At 44.8% G+C, this 16568-nt stretch overlaps 1 protein-coding gene across 1 annotated transcript; it reads right to left on the minus strand.

Annotated features, from left to right (window-relative positions):
- Positions 1–8023: 8023 nt before the first annotated feature.
- On the minus strand, positions 8024–15126 carry CD8A (CD8a molecule). Its single transcript, XM_010577855.1, has 6 exons — positions 14779–15126; positions 13832–14200; positions 13131–13220; positions 12496–12612; positions 10908–10938; positions 8024–8549 (listed from the first exon to the last, which is right to left on the minus strand). The coding sequence occupies exons 1-6, from the start codon at positions 14822–14824 to the stop codon at positions 8495–8497; spliced, it is 708 nt and encodes a 235-aa protein (XP_010576157.1). The 5' UTR covers positions 14825–15126; the 3' UTR covers positions 8024–8494.
- Between the last annotated feature and the right edge of the window lie 1442 nt (positions 15127–16568).

Below are 16568 nucleotides of genomic sequence, written 5' to 3' on the forward strand. Positions count from 1 at the left end.
AACACCGGTTAGTGTTGATAGTGCCTCTAATGCAATTGCTTAGAGTACAAGAATGGCACAATTATTAAACGGCAATAGGGTACAAATTCAACTTACATATTAGAATGTGTTTAATACAGCGTGGTCCCGTTCTCGCTTTTAAATAGTGCATATTATAGATCCTGAGCTAATTCAGAAACTCAGCTGTTTTCAGCAGATAACTGCAATTCTTTTTCTAGCTGTCTGTATGTTTACTTAAAAATAATTGCTTGCAGTTTTGAAGCTCCACCAATAGATGATGCTAGCAGTTTAATCTAGAAATGCTTATGTGCTTACAGTAATGAGCTATTGTGCTGGACATGTGTGAAACATGTCTGCATTTTGATTGTTACAGCTCTCCCGTTTGGCTTTTGAGGTGATGCAAGTTGTCTCCTACTACTGCCTGATATGCTTCTGGTAACTAGAGAAAGTGCATGCAGGGGGAAGAGTGAAGAATACTCTGAAGTTTTCATACTTAAAATACAGTTAGCACCTGATACTCATACTTCTTCTCTAATGGGGTTTGGGAATATCCATAGTAAAAAAGTATTTTATTTTTAAAGCTACAGTGGTATCTGAGGTCTGTCTCTATTACACTTTTGGACCAGATTGTGAAGCCTTTAACTAGTCCCTTTGTGCAGTAAGTGCCTTTTAATGAGACTGCTGCATAATGAGAGTAAGGAGACTCAGCACATTTATATCTATATCGAGATCACTGTGTCACTTCTGCATACTGCATTGGGCTTGCAACTGGTGCTTTCCCCCTTCTTTGCAAAATGTGTCAGAACAGCGGCTCTGCGGCAACAAGCGCACCAGTTAGTAACGTAGATGGGCCTTAAGCCAAGAATTTTTGACTGTGCTTATATAAAAGGTTTAGTTTAGCTTATGGGTGCTCCAAAAGTAATGGAAGTTAATAAATATGATTTATGTAGCAGCAGCTTGTTAGTAGTGTTAGTTCTATATCTATTAATGGACTGAGTTTTAATTTTTGTCGGTGTCTTAAATAGGAAATCTATTGTGATATGTTCTTGTGGGGTTTCAAGTCTGACTTGTGGTATATAACATAATCAAACTTTAAAAACATAGTAGGAAATGAAAACAGTGCATAGCCTTTTTGATCTCGAAAGGTATTGATCATTTTTGTAGTACTATGATTGTCATTAGCACAAAGCTTGTGTCCTTGCTTCCCGTTAGTAGTCTCGATGATCAGCTGCTCTGTGAAGTATTTTTGAATTAAGTGAAGTCTTCCTGCAGTGACTTCAGCACTACTCACTGCAGATGGACGTGGCTGAACAACCAATCTTCCCTCCTAAAAATCAGTGTTTCTCTACTGAAATACTGTCTTGATTTCAGTCTTCTATCTGTAAGCCAGGTTAATTAATGTGTGTAGAAGCTGCAGTGAAAGCTGTGTGTTACAAGTAATGAGTTAGAGCTTCTGTTCCTTGTGAACTTAGACCTGTCTCCATCCTGTTGCTTTTGTTCTTTCTTCTTAAAATTTTACAGGATGGCTGTTGCTAAAATTTAAGGTTGAAGTTATTTGTGACTACTCTGAGCCAACTCGCCAAGTTTAACACAGTAAGTTTGGGTTAGATTTTCCTTGCAAGGTTTGTTTGCCTACTGCAAGATACCTTTTTCCTTTGTGTGCTTATCGCTGCAGAGGTTGATGAGTCTCTAGGAGGGGAAAAAATGCACGCTCCTTAATCCATCCCAACTCTTGTACTTTTCCTTTTGTGATTAGGAGACTGCAGTGTAGGGAAAGGCTCTCTGAGAACAAGGGAAAAAAAAAAGAGTGGCAGCAATGATCTGTAGTGAGTAGAGCTGTAAAGTAGTGCTACATTACTATTCTGAATTTAATTCGAGCCCTCTAATATATATAAAGGAAGAGTGGTTTACAGAAATATATATATTTGGGAGAAGAGTGATTTCATACTCCTTTATGACTTCATGTTTGCATTGAATTAGCAGTCCTATAGGGAAATATGGAAAATCGAGTTGTTCACAGCCTACTATAAGCTCTTACTGAATCCTGCTGGGCCTATATGTAGGAACTGGTGTTTTCAGATCACGCTGACTTGTGGTAGATTTTACAGGACAGCTGTATCTCTGTATTCAAATGCAAAAGCCCTGGTAGTGTTCTCCAGTTCCTATTCCACTTTAGAAGTAAGAATTTTTCACATTATAGAGGGGTTATTTTGAATGTAGCCAAGCAGCACGGTTCCAGTGCAGACTGGAACAAAGACTCAGCGCTGAAGCTGGTGGGTGCTGCGACCTGGACTGGAGTGAGCAAAGCTCAGCCTTTGAAAGGGATATCCCCTCTTCTCCTGCCTCATATTTATTTTTCAGACTTAGTGACCCTGCTATTGGTTTCTTCCTTCTTTGTAAGTGTCAAGTTATCGTTGTGGGTTTTCCTTTACTTTGGCTAAAGAAGCAAAGGGATGGGGAAGATGCAAATAGCATCTCAGTTCAAGTCTTAAGCATCATCAATAAGACATTTGCATGTGGGGGTAGGAACTAAATATACAAACACAGCTATTTTGTCTGATGATTTTTTTTCCCCCCTCAGAACTGAGGGCAAATCTCAGTATTTTCCTGGGTTTCTAAATTACATGAGAGGTTTCCAGGAACATGGAGCACAAGCAGATGTGATAGGTCTCCCACTACAAAAATCATATGTATTCAATTTATTCAGCACATGTCAGGATGGGAATCCAGTGATGGATAGGTCATGCTGACCCTGCATGTCAAATGGATTTGATTTCAGATGAATCAGAAGGAAAAAAACCTAGTTACAGGAAGGTCGTGTTTCACTGTCTCTTTACTGTTCTTCCAGAGATTTCTGTAATTCTTTCCTTGCCTTATTCTGCTTTTCTGTCTTGAATGCTGCAGAAACAGCAGCAAGGGTAGGGTTTCTGGAGGGTGCGAGTTTCCAAGCACTTGCACAACATGCGCCACAGCATTAGTCTGAGAAGTCTGGGATGAACTTGGGTGCCTTCACTGTGACAGGTCACCTGTCAAATACAGGCTTGGACGGACAAAGTGACTTCAACTGACCAGTCTAGTTACTGGCTCTTCTGGGATCATCTTAGCTGTGTTATTTATCTGGAGCTTATTTAACTCATCAAAATCCTTTATCGTTCGGAAAATACATCAGAGTAAGTGAAGCACTGGGTGGGGTAGAAGCGGTTGTCTAACGAAGGCAATAAATTCTAGATGCTTTATGTTGTGGGGGCATCTGATGCCTCCCTCAGCTTCATAGGGCTTTCAGTGACCATCTTGTGCCCTTTTTTCTTTCTTAATTGAGGTTTTGCTTAAATTGTAAATAAGCTTTTGCTCTTTCCGCCATTAAGTGTTAACTCCTAGGTTGTTTGCCTTTTAGCCCGTCAGCTTCTGAGAGTTTTGAGCTACTCCGCTATTAGTTTTGAGCAACTCTGCAATTAGGTAACCTTCAACCTCTGAACAAATTTAGTCCTTCCACATCTCTTTGAAAGTAATTCTCTATCTCAGACTCTTGTTTGCCTCGTATTAACCTGTAACAGCTTCCAGCTTTTGCTCCTGCAGCCGGTGCAGTCACCTCAGCGTGTAACATAGAACCTCCCTCACGCACTGTTAGCAAAAAGCTGTCAGATCTGTAGGGCCTGTCCAACAACAGCTTTCTGCACGGAGAAACGAGCACCCTCGAGCTGCTTCTCTAGAGTCCAGCTCAGCCAGTCCTCCTCTCTTTATCGGTGCAAGCAGCAGTCTAGGCTTCTTGCCCAGATGTTGCTACTCAGCCAGTTTGCTCCGGACTTGCTTGATTTTCTAGAGGCATCTACATACCTTCTAGCTTGATGCTGTGTTAGTCATTCACCTCTACGGCAGGGCTGGAGTTGCTTTCAGCTCCTTCCCTTCTCACTGCTGCACTGGTACTTGCATCTGGTTGTTGAGGTTTTGGTGCGAAAGATGTGGTTCTGTTTTTGCCTGCTATCAGTAGCTTATCAGTAGGGGTGCAAAGGTAAATATCTTGTGAAGAAAATGCAGGTCTTGCTAAGCTAATTGTAAAGATCATTGTTCTTCAGCTCTACATGTAAATGGAAAACTTAGCAGGCCTTCCTTGAGCTGTAGGTTTAAATCTGAGACGCAGTGCTGGCTACAGCTGACCTAAACTGGAAGATGAATCGATCCTGGGACTGTGGAAGGAAGAGCTGGCGAAGGAAACTCAGTCTTGTTTGGGGAGCTGTGCTGTGTCACCGCCTCTGCTGGAGGGTTCCTTGGTGAAGTCAGTCTGGTGGTTTAAAGCAAACTTCTTATGGATGTGTCTGCCCGTGAGGTGTTCCTCTTTTTTGGGGTATTCAACGTGATACTGGGAGCAGTGAGTAAAGAAGAGTAAGTGCTTGTTCTGGTGCATGCCCCAAGCTGCCTCTTCTGGTTCCCTCAGCCTTCTGACCTTCTGCAGAGGTAGTTTTGCTGGTTGGGTAGCAAATGCTGAATCACAGCAGTTCAGTCCAGTGTATTTGGTGTATTTCTAAAACAAATTTAAATTGCAGCAGTTCACAAATAGAAAGGCCCATGTAAGAAGAGAAGAGATCAACAACTTTTACCCCTGGTATCTTGGGAGGGACAGCAGTCCATGAACATGTACTTGTAGTAACTCACAGAGAGTCCGCAGGTGGAGAGCTGGATATGCTTTTAAAATTAATTCCTTAGTAGGTTTATGCTAACTTACGGTATCTGTTACAGTGGTACAGAGGGATAATATTTCTACTGATACTTTATGTGCAGTTTGCAGCCAAGCTTAATAGGCAGTTTGGGTGATGCATCCCTTTGGTCGTCTACAGATCTAAGAACCAAAATCAGACACCACCAAGATCTGTGTTTTAAAGAGAAGCAAAGACACGAATAAAGATAAAGAATTGAAGATGATGCCTGGCTGATAGTTAGCAAGTAAGAAGCTGAAAGCTGCTAATAGAGTTCAGTGAACAGTCATGTATTTTTAATAGCTTGATTATACCCAGTAAAAAGCCATGCCCTCATAGCTTACAGCTGTGATGATGCTGTCCAGAAGTTGGCAGGCAGGAGAATTTTTAATAAGTCCGTTAACTGGGCTTTCTTTGTATGTGAAGCATACCTCCTAAAGAGGGAATGTGCTATATAGGCAGTACTATTGCAATGAAAGTCCTGTCTTTGCAGTGCTGAAACTGCTGGGAGCTTGCTAGATTCATGAATTTATGAATGAAGGCTCCAGTTATCCTCAAAGATGAGATTTCAGTTTTGGTTTCTTTTAAGGCATCTGGCTGTGCAGCCAGAGCTTGAACCAGTAGATACTAGTTGCCGCAGGCAGTTGTGTGATGGTTGGTTTTTATCTGGTTTTGTGATACCTGGGTGCATGCTGGGTCCTGAGGGTTGTGCTGAGCAGGGTGTACCCCGGGGTGCTGCGTGAACTGTGGCCTGCAGAGTGCAGGCTGGGGGTTCAGCACAAAGTGCATAGAGGGAGGCAGGAGCCATCCCAAAGACTCCTGAATTCGGCATCGGGGTTAAAAGAGATCAACGATGTTCTGTGATTCTGAACTATTAAGTCAAAAATCCATAGCCCCCACTGCACGGTGGATTTTGTGCTGTATTCAGGAGGGTAATTACAACTGTCAGTGTTGTAATTTTTTTTTTTTAGGTGTTGGTTTCCTGTGCAAATGAAGACTACTAAAAAAAACCCAAACCCCAACAAACCATATACTCCTTCCAGTTCTTTGCTCCATTCATCTGTGGTGTCAGGAGGGCTTTGGCTGCATCGATCTCGCTTTAGGACCAGGGTCTTGGTGCAGCGCTGCACGGTGGAGCATTACTATTAGTAATGTCAGTAGTTAGTAATGCCTAAATATATGTATTTTACATTGCTTGGGGTATTATCTTGCTCTGTTTATCGTGCATGCAGTTTCTGTAGCGAGGGATTTGTTGTACATGTGTTCATCTTATTGAAATGCTTTTTGATTTTAAATACCCATATCCTGTTTTTCACTGCAGGATTGACCTCTGTAGGCTTTCATAGCAGAAGAACTAGCAATAAGTATTTAACCGGTGGATCATGAAATAATAATTTCATTTGAAAGAATAGCATAGCTTACAGGGAGTAAAATACAGAAAAATGCTTCTGCTAGGTTTTCTGTTCAATGTTTAATGCTATACATTTAATCTTGGCGTGTGTCACATGCCACATTCAACTACTGTGCCAGAGAAAATGCATTTTCTTGAAATGCAAGGAAATGCTCCCGTGCATAATGTGGCCTTTTGTGGGGAAAAGAGATGCATGCAGTCAGATCATTTCACCTTCTGTCTACAAAACCATTTGAAAGAGCTGGAGTGGGAGGGGAAGGTCACTGTGGAAGTGTGGAGACAATCTGGTGGAAAAGGATTTAGGTTTGGGGGTTGGTACCAGGTCAGGAGGAGCATTGCCTGGCAGCCTGGGTTACAGGAACGTGGCATGATGTACACCAAAGCGCTGGTATAATGTGAAAACCCAGGATAAAATGATTGAGAATAGTGGGGAAAGAGCTGTAGAGAATGCTATCAGTGAGATAGTGAAGTTCCTGCCTTTTGTAAGCTGTTTTGCAGAAATGCTTTATGAGTTAAGACTTTATAAGTGAAAACTTTTAGCTCAAACTAAGTCAACAAGAGACTCTGGGACAACCTAATAATAAAATTGATGCCCACAGGAGAGAGAGAAAAGGTATGAGCTTTTCATCTGCATGGTTAGAGCTGACTGTAGGATGAGATCGGACTGATTCAGGTAACCGTAACGTATTAAAACGGGGCTAAAGGTTGGACCTAGTCTGTCTAGAAACAGGTTGGTGAGTGGATCTGCTTCACGTTGTTGTCAAAATGCAGCTGCACGTTGGTGACAAGGCTGACGCGGTGATGGGGCAGACTGGCACCGCAGGTGCCGCGAGACCCTCGCTTCGCCCCAGCTTGGCACCTGGGGTATAAACGAGGTCACCCTTAGTAGATTGAATGTGTCTTAGTGTTTCTTAATGCCTGTGAATTCATAAGACATTTTAATGTTAAGGCTTTTCTGTTAATTTTTTCTTTAGTGTGTAGATACACGTAGTTGTCATTCAGTATTTGCTTGCTATTGTTTACACTTACCGAGTCCCTGGTTTTTTGAGGGTTGGTTTTTTTTTTTTAAAAATTATTACAAAAAACTAAGTTTGGAAGAACTTTGTTTCTCTCTGAATTTCTCTCTTTCCCAGCTTGTTTGCAGGGAAGCAGACTAGCAAAGGGTTTCTTTCATTCTTTTTTCCCCCAGGTTTTTATCAGCCCCTTGGCAAGAATACGTGAATACCTCCAGAGTCTTTATCTCATCCACCTTCACAGCATCTCCCTGTGATGGGGGAGTGTTATGGGGCCCATCTTGCAAGTCCCTTGGAAAATAGTTTTAGATAATTTTAGGCAGTGGTAATCTGGAAGCTGAACTCTGGCATTCTAAAGCTCAGGTTGGTATGTAGATTGCTGGCTTTTCTCTTACCCAAGACTTCCTCAAACCCTCACTTATTATCTTCACAAAGGATTTTAGCTTTTCTGAGGCTAGGAACTGAAGAAAGAAAGAAACCTTATTGAGTCTGACTAGAAACAGTGTTTTATTTTTTTTTCTCAGTTCTTGATTGCAAGTGCAGTAAGGAAGTAGTTACATCAAATACAGAGCTGAAAAAACAGAATTCCTTTTAGTCAATCAATATGTCCCAAGTCAGTATGCTAAAAGTTCTGCTTAAACAAAACAAGTGACAAAGACTTTTTTTTTTCCTTCCTTTACCAGTTGGCTATTTCTTTCAGAAAGAAAATCCTACCTTCCCTGCTCAGGCAAAACTCCAGCTGAAATCGGTAGAAGTGGGGCTAGCAGCAGAACAAGGATAGCAAGAGGGGAAACAGTAAACCATAGCCCCCAGGACTGTAAAAGCCTAAAAAGTAAGACCCTTTAATCCATATTTACCTTCTCAGTGCAGCCTTGTGTTACAGTAGATAAAACAGTAAAACTCTTAGGAGATACATGGCACCACAAAAAGAGGATGTGTTAAGTGAGGGCATTTATTTTTATGTCATTTTGTAGCAAATTCAAATTTTGGCTGCATTTTAGAAAGAAGTATCGCACACCCTTGAGCAAAGGTCCAGCTAATACCCTTATTTCTTATCAGCTTATGCCTGATACAGGTCAGCATCAGGATTGATCTGTTTCTTTAGCTGGAACCACAGAGCTCCGTCACTGGGAACAGAGATGGCATTTGGCCTTGGGAATTAACTTGAAAACCTCAAGTTTTGGAAGGAGCTGTGCTTCAGTGTGCAGTTCACAGAAAAAGTGCTTGCTTGCTGTCTGTGTGTCTCTGCTCCATCCTGTCTTTTCAAATTTCTCAGGGTAGACTGCACGAGTAGTAGTAGCATTATAGGTACCGTAGGTGATGGGCTTATGCGGTGACAGCTCCCAGAAGATGGTCCAGAAGCCAAAAGGTGCAGATGCTTATGTGTGTTGGTTTGGTGTCCTAGGTTTCACATTGGGCTTCCCGTTCACAGGTCTAGAGGGAGAAAAGGGTTTGATTTACTTCGACGTGAAAGGAACAAGAAGGCAATTAATGTATGGCTGCTGATCAGCTCGTTCAGCCTTGGTCTGCAGCCAGGGACCTCCAAGAGCAGGCTGCAAAGTGTTCCTAAATCCTCTTCGTGCTAGTGAAGGATCTGCCAGCATTTCAACTAGTGACAGCCAGAAGGACTTCTTAAGATACACTGCTAATCAATTTTTTTTTTTAATTTACCTCTGACTTCTGCACACTCCTGTCCTCTCATCGAGCCCTTCTCCATATTCAGAAATGAATGAAGAAAGAATTGCTCAGGGCTTTTTTTGGAGTTGGAGAAACTGTTATCAATTCATAAGGACTTTTTCTTGTCACAAACCATTTTCCTGCACAGCAGTTTAAAAGGAGGCTTTCTAGACAACCAGCGTGCTCCCAAAATGATAGAAATTACTGGTCTCTAGCAACTGATAGTTTTATGCTGATTTAATGAGTTGGAGATTTGGCACCCATTTTCACTGAAGATTAATTTGTGGTGGAAAATGAATCCTTCAGCTGCCAGCAAGAATCCCAGGCCAGATCCTGAGGCGCTCTTTAATTGAGTGAATTGCACTATTAACTTCCAAAGAGCTTCATTTCAGTGAGTGGGAACAGCTCAGAGCAGCAGGAATTTCCTCTCTAAATAAAAGCTTAAATATGCTACAGTTGCTTAAACCAGAACTCTGTCATGTTACTGCTGCCGCCGAAGGAAACCTGTCCTTGATGAGATGATTTCCTGAGGCACTTGTAACCCAACCGCTCCATCGGTGCAAAATTGAAGAGCTCTGCAGTGTGTTTTTTCCCCTTAGGGACAGAACATCTTTGCACAGGGCTGGCAACAGGGATTGAGATAAGTGAAGAATGTGAGTATCGTCCTAAACAAGGCTGCTAGAAGAGCTCTTCATTATCACTTAGCCCTTGGAAAGCCAGGCGAGGATTAGAAGAGCACTGGGTGTAATAAATATCCATCATAAAAACGACAGGCTGTTCCCTTTTTTCAGACAGGTAAAAAAAAAAGGCAGGTCTGTGGGTGCAGCTGTATTCTGATACGTACATAGAAAGATTGCACCCAAAGGGCAGAAGGCATTGCCGCTCAGTGCCACTTCCCTTAAATGCTGCTGTTGCTCAAGTAATGATTTCTGATGTGTTCTGCCTTTAAAAAAAAAATTGTAGGAATCTATTTTCTGTTCATGTAAGGGGACGGGGGTTCTTTCTGAGCGATACTGTTACTTTGGACAACTAAAAAACTGAACTTTTTTACTATGAAACCCATGCATGTGTAACAGGGAATTTGAATTCATCTGACTTAAAAGATGCTTGATTTGCAAAGCATAAGGCTCCGGAGGTGTGACAATAATGTTCCAAACTTTCTTGCGAGCCAGCTTTTCCAAGTGCTAGCCCAGCAGTGGCCTGGCCGGAGCAGTAGCGGGGATTTTGGTGCTGAAGCACTCTCTTGCCAAAAGCCCTAGGGTGCACTCTCGGCACAAGGCTTGCAAAACTGCCAAAGTGGTTTTCTGCAGAGCAGGCGAGGTGAAGAAACCGGCCGCGGGGAGGTCGATTTGCAGAAGCAAAATGCACATTTGTTGCAGGCAAAAGGATTTCTTGTTCCAAACTGGCAAATTGCAATTCCTATTCCGATAGTGTTTTCCTGGTGACTCAGGATGATGGGTGGGTTGGGGAGGCAGGAGGGAAGGCATAAAAAAATGGTTCCTGTCTGTCCTAGAAAATGGGTTAACTCTAAAGCTATATATATATTTATCTGCACTGCTGTTTCTCGAGAAAGTCACCTAAGGCTGCATCAGCCTCTCTGCTACTGTTACTTAGTGCCTGTTGGGGAAATAGAAGCATAAAGCTGTGATGATGTTGGTCCAAAATTGTGCAAAGGAGAATATGGGATGCAATAACTTGCATCTAATCCATGGGCACAACCTGAAGGTCCAGTGATGAAATCAAATGAACAGTTTGGGGAGGGGAAGGGATGAAACACGGTCACCCCCAGGCTCGAGTTGGAGTGGTGCATGAGGAGCACACAAATGTGATATTAATTATAAGCATCAGGTGATGCACAAAGTTTTTAGGCTGGCACAAACACCTCCTGTCTTTCTGTTTCATATCTACTGCAGTGTCAATGCTCACTGAACACGGGAGAAGAGTCTTATCTCTCTCTTTTTTCACCCCCTTAATTCATTACACAGTCCCTTCCCATCCACCGTACATCGGATGAAGAATTTTTAGGTCACCTTTTGACACCTGCCTGCTTTATCACTTGAGGGCGAGATGCTGCCAAGTTTAAGAGAAAAATGTCAACATCTCTCACTTACTAACCTTTTACATCTGCATCTTCGTCTTCTGGTTTCTAAAATAAAAAAGAAAATGGTTTAGTTCCAAGATCCCATGGCACAGCTCAGTAAAGAAACACTGCAGCAAGGTAGGGCTGGCAATTCCCTAGCAACTTGCTATCTTTAAGACTAACAACGGATAACCCAAACTTATTTTTGAGGAAAGCCATGCAACGGAGCGGTGCTATAGCTTACATTTGCCCAGCAGTCCACTTCAGTATTTTCATTAATTAAATTTTCATGTGAGTAACAGTGGCAGGGTCAGCCTGGGAACACTGATGGTGAATAATTTTTTTTGCTGTTTCCAGTGACTTTGGCATGTTGCTGAAAATCCATTGGCAGCAATTAATTTCTACAACGGGCAGGTGGCAATAATGCCACGCAGCACGCAACCAAGTTGAACGATAATCTCCTCCATTTTAGCATCTGTGTCGTTACTTTGGGCTGTATCCGGCAAAATACAATGTCCTGCCATTAATTTTAGTAGAGGGTAAAGATCCGTCCTTGAGGGCTTAGGCTGCCTGCTGCAGAAACTAATTGCAGCTAATGGCTTTTCACTGATCATTCATGTCAGCATTAAAAGGCAGAAATAAATCACTGACTGGCGTTTGTACGTTAATGATGTTGCAGGTCACTGGGGAATCCTAGTGCACATGGGGAGCTTCTGGTGACTTCAGAGGGAATTCGGACCAACTCTGGGTGCTCTGCTGCATCATCAGCTATTTCCCTCGAGAAGAATGATTTTTGGCTGCGGCTTATTATTGTTTTTTCATGTATTCCTTCCTATCGCTGCAGACCGTGGTGAATTAGCATTTTTCAGGGCTGAAAGATGCTGAAAAATTGTACTTTTTTTAACTGGGTCAGCTGGTAAATTCATCTTGCATCAGCTCCAGGCTGCGGGGTCAGTGAGGATCTAGTTATGTTAACTCAGCAGCAAAACACTTTGGTGTTCCAGGCAAATGAGCTGAGCCAGTTTAATGAAATCGGTGTAACTGCTGGGGGTATCGGAAAGTTAAACTGATTTCAGCAAGCGTTAAATTGATTTAAATACATTTGCACTCGCTGCTTGCTCAGGGTAATTTAAAGACATTTCAAACGTGAAATTTCACCAAAGGATTTTTGCCTACCCAGAGACTTTGCATTACTGCTTTAACCATAGCAGTCTCTGAACCCGGGCAATTAAGTTGCTTGTTTGGTTACAGCTCAGGCTGCTAATGAGAGTCTCGGCGTTTGAATTTGCAAGCCCTTTTTACCCCCTGATACACCAATTTAAGGATGATAGAGCCAATACAGTTTGATAGAGTAAGTTTTTTTTCTATTTATAATCTATTTTTCTTTCTTGTAGTGTAGACATTGATAATTATTTTCAGGCTAAGCCTACTGATGAGGAAAATATGAACCCCAATTTTTTTTTTTTTTTTTTTTTTTAACAGTGGCCCTTCTCTTGGGTTGACTGTGTCCTGGTTATCTGATGTCTACGTAAAGGGGATAGCTAGAAGATCCATTCCCCTAAAGGACAGGGCTGTGGTTTTGGGCTAAAGGACTATCTATGGGGGGTTACGGGTAAGTCTTACGTTGACACAGCACGGTGGTGACTATCAGGGCGATGAGGAGCAGGAGGCAGGCGCCGGACAAGGGAACCCAGATGAAGATGTCACAGAAGAAATTCAGCTGTTTCTCCTTACCGGTCTCTGCAGGAATAGAGAAGAGGAAAGGTCCGTCAGGTGCTCGCGGCTGGTGTTACCTGCTCGGCATTCAGCGAGGCTGGCGGTGAAGCCAAGGGCTTCCCCTGGCCCGCAAAGCAGAATTGGGCGCCAGGGATGTCCACGAGCGCAGGATGGGTGTCATCCCCAGCAGCGAGCGTTCATTAGTGCTGCTGCTCTCGGCATTTTCCTGGGGACTTGAGGGCGGACGCGGAGCCAAAAGTTTTCTTGCGTCCCCTGCCGAGGCTCTGCCCTCCCTCCACCTCTTCCCAAGGTACCCGGTCATGAGATATCCTTGTGCTTTTTAAGTGATCCTTAGCCTTTCCTATATGGGATGAAACGTTGGGGTTTTAACCCTCCCAGCTGCGCAGACCCACTTATCCAACTCTGATAAAGCTCTAAGGATTTTCCTCCCTCTGCTATTCCAAAATGCCTGCAGGATTCCCCTCGTTTCAGTGGACCAGAGCCCCCCGCTCTTGCCCTCTCCCTCCCTGCAGGTGGGCTACCTGGATCCGGAGTCTTCGGGCAGGAGTCGTTTTTGGTGATGCCACTCTGGGCGGTGGATGCTGGTACAGTGGGTGCTGTTGTGATGGTGACTGTAAATGAAAATGGATGAATACATTGTACAGGGTAATACAATAAAATAACTCTCTGCCCTTCTGCTCTCCCCCCCCTGCCAGGGCACGGCTGCTCCTGGGGCCAGCATAGGGCTCAGGTCTGGGGGGACTTCACTGAGCCCATTTTGGATGGTCACTCCCCCAGGAGGGCCCCCCAAAACCCAGTAAGGACCTGCAGGCTCCTCATTTCTTGCTTTCTGCCACCACCCTCAGAAAACCCGAGTACCCTGAGGTTGGTAGGACCTTTGGGACCTCTGTGAGGTGAGGAAGGAGGGGGTGGTGGTGGACTTTGCTTTAGTCTTATCCCTTCAGAGCCATGAATAGGATGGAGGAGTAGGGATGGGGAGTTGATGCTGGGTCTGCCCAATCACTTTTGTCTTTGGACAGGAGCGATACCACGAGAAGAGACAGCAAGCAGGGAGCCTCCGGCAGAAGGAGTGGTGCATTGGGCACAAGATGCCTTGGGCAAGCAAGCAGGGAAAATGGGATTTGTGGGACAGCGGGAGAGGCGGCTGATTAAAAAAGGCACGGGCAGGAGGTGCTGGGCATTTTGGCAGAGCTAAGCGAGGCTGGGTGGAGGTGTTGCTGACCTGGGATGAAGGCAGGCTGGCCACAGCTGAAGTACAGCACTTGGTTGCTGTTCATGAGACAGAAATAGTTCCCCTCGTCTCCCGATGTGAAAGACTTCACTACCAGGTGGTAGACACTGCCGAGTTTCCTCGCCTCAAAGCGTGTGGATGTCCTCTCGTTCCCCTTGAAGGTGGTGCGGAGCAGGGAAGAGATGAAGACGATGAAGTGAAGGGTCCCATCCTTGTCCTGGCGGACCCAGAATACGCCGCTGTCCTCCCTGGCACCCAGACACTCCAGCTCCAGCTTCTGTCCCAGCCGGGGTTGCGTGATGCTGCTGTCATGAAACCTGGCCGTCATCCTGTACGCCTGGACCTGGACCCCAGGGCAGCCTGCGGGAGAGAAATCCTCGTGGGAGCCGCTCGGGAGAAGGCACGTCCCCTCTGGGCAAACCTCGTTCCCTGTCCGCAGGGTGCGAGGTCAAACGCAGGGGGAGGACCACGCTGTCCGAGTGACTTGGAAATTTTATTGGAGTCCTTGCTGGGATCGTGCGCAGAGGGTGCTCAGCACCATCAGCCGCCCGGGCTTTAAAGATAGGTGCTGCCCTTCAGAAAAGCCTTTCAGCTGCCTTTGCAGGGACGTTACCCCTTCCCAGCTTCTCTGAAGTGACTCCCTAAAAACGCTGACTGCTAAACCCCCTTTTTTTCCCCTTTCCCCTCCAGAATCACTTCTCCGACCGGGCTCCCTTCCTGGCGCGCGTGATGCTGCAGCCACCCCTGTGGCTGCCCTACGCTGGCTGAGGGGGTGCCACCTTCACCCCCGCGATTACTGAGCAAACCTCAAAGTCAGCCTTCTTGGTTTGCTTTTTAGTTTCCCTTCCATTATTTAGCCCAATTTCTTGGATTCAGTGGAAGGGGTTTTACTTGCCCATCTCGGTGAAGGTGACGCACGACCCTGTGTCCATACTCACAGAGCCCCAGACTGAGCAGAAGGAGCAGCGCAGGAGACCCGGCCATCTTCTCGGGGTGGTTGTCCTCGGGGATGGTGTGGTGGAGCAGAGGTGATCTTTCTTCCTTGACTTGGGAGGCTGCGTCGCTCTTTGGAGAGGATGTGATGTCATCAGGACCCTCTTCGGTAAAGAGAAGATGTTCAGCATCTGCGGCAAAATGAAAGGGGAAGAAAAAGAAAAAGATTTCTGAAGAAATTCGGTTCTAATCCAGAATTTGGACTCATGTACCGTTATCAGTTCTTAGTGATGCCTCAAGGATTTTGCCTCAATGACTTCCCTAGAGATTCAGACCGACGATGCTCGCACCTGAGGTAGGGTCAGCCGCCGCAGCCTGCTGTGTCCCACCCGTCTGGGGGTTCACAGCAGCTCCAGCTCTGCAGAAGTCACGGGACAAGTCCCAAGCTCTGACTGCAGGCCCCAGGTTGTGTTTCTTGGCAGGAATTCTGCTGCCTTCGCTTGCGTGCACTCGGGGTCTCATGCGGATGGCAGAGCACGCCGTAGTGTATTACCCAGCACGGTGTCTCGTGGCATATATCCATATGTATGATTTATCTCCAAGCACGTGTGTTGCTGACACGCAGCCGAGTTCTGCAGGTGCTCAATTGTTCTCTTTGCAATTGCTCTGCAAAAGCTGCTTTGTGCAAGGCAGGTGGTCTGTGATCTGAAATCCACCGAGAAAGCCCCATGTCGCAGGGGTGTGCTTGTTTGTTTTTTTTTTTTTTTTTTTTGTGGTTTTTTTTTTTTTAAACATCTTGTGGTTTTCTTCTCTAACCACAGGGGCTTCCGCCCTGCCAGAAAAACCCTTGCATGCTTCAAAGGAGAGGGCCCTTGCTGCTGCCTCCAGGTGACCACTCGCACATGGGTATGAGCGATGCTTCCTGGAGCTTTGCACATACAACAGCAACAGTTTCACCAGACTGCGGGGCAGTGGGCTGGTGTATTATTTGTTTCTTCAGGTGGCACTTCCTGGCTTTCCTGCTGATTATTTTTCTGTGCGAGGTGTTTTTCTATTACTCCTTTGCAAAGCAAGCCCCCTTTTCCTGGGTATGTCAGAAACCAGGTGCTGCCGACTTTGATGCCGTAGCTGTTGTGGCTGCTACGTAGAGAGGAGTTATGGAAAATGGTTTAGGAACTGGGTTTATTTCATTGGGTATCAAAGCATGTTGGTGAATGAGATAAGCTGCTGTTGGGCCTGCTGGGATGTGTGAAATACATACTTTCATGAGGCTGTGAGACTTGTGAAATAGAGCGGATTTTGGCAAAATAAAGAGAAAATAGGTGTCAGTTAAATAATATTACAAGATCTGGATCTCAAAATCCCATCAAGCAGATGTGAACATCAGAGTTGAGCTAAACGTCACCTCTTCGCACTCCAGACATGAAGTGATGCTACTTGCCTAGGCTCCTTCTGGTTTCAGTGGGCAGTTTATTCCCCTTACCCTAAGTAGAATTAATCTTCCCTTTATAATGGGATAAGCTGCTCTTGGCAAGCGCCTGTCTTCACGGGCTGACGGAGGAACATAGACAAGGAACTGAAACTACGAGCCTGCCTTGTAGATGTCTGCAGCTGAGTCTCGTGTTTTCTGAAATGCTGAAGGAGCTGGTTCCTGCCAGCCATCGGGATTGTTGTGTGAGTACCCTCCCCCCCTTTCCATCACTATTACAGCTCGGTGACAGAAAATGAAATTTCAAAAGCATTTTCAAAAGCACAACACTCCCAAGACCAAAGTAGGAAAATTCCTGATTCCCAC

This window comes from Haliaeetus leucocephalus, unplaced genomic scaffold (assembly GCF_000737465.1).
Source record: "Haliaeetus leucocephalus isolate CR32 unplaced genomic scaffold, Haliaeetus_leucocephalus-4.0 Scaffold51, whole genome shotgun sequence".
Classification (NCBI taxonomy): domain Eukaryota; kingdom Metazoa; phylum Chordata; class Aves; order Accipitriformes; family Accipitridae; genus Haliaeetus; species Haliaeetus leucocephalus.

Excerpts from the sequence above, each read along its gene's own strand:
- CD8A (XM_010577855.1), bottom strand. The coding sequence starts at position 14,824 with ATGGCCGGGTCTCCTGCGCTGCTCCTTCTGCTCAGTCTGGGGCTCT. Across the intron at positions 14,201-14,778 it reads TCTGCTCAGTCTGGGGCTCT|GCTGCCCTGGGGTCCAGGTC; the intron begins GTGAGTATGGAC and ends TCTCTCCCGCAG. Across the intron at positions 13,221-13,831 it reads CCAGCCTGCCTTCATCCCAG|TCACCATCACAACAGCACCC; the intron begins GTCAGCAACACC and ends TTTCATTTACAG.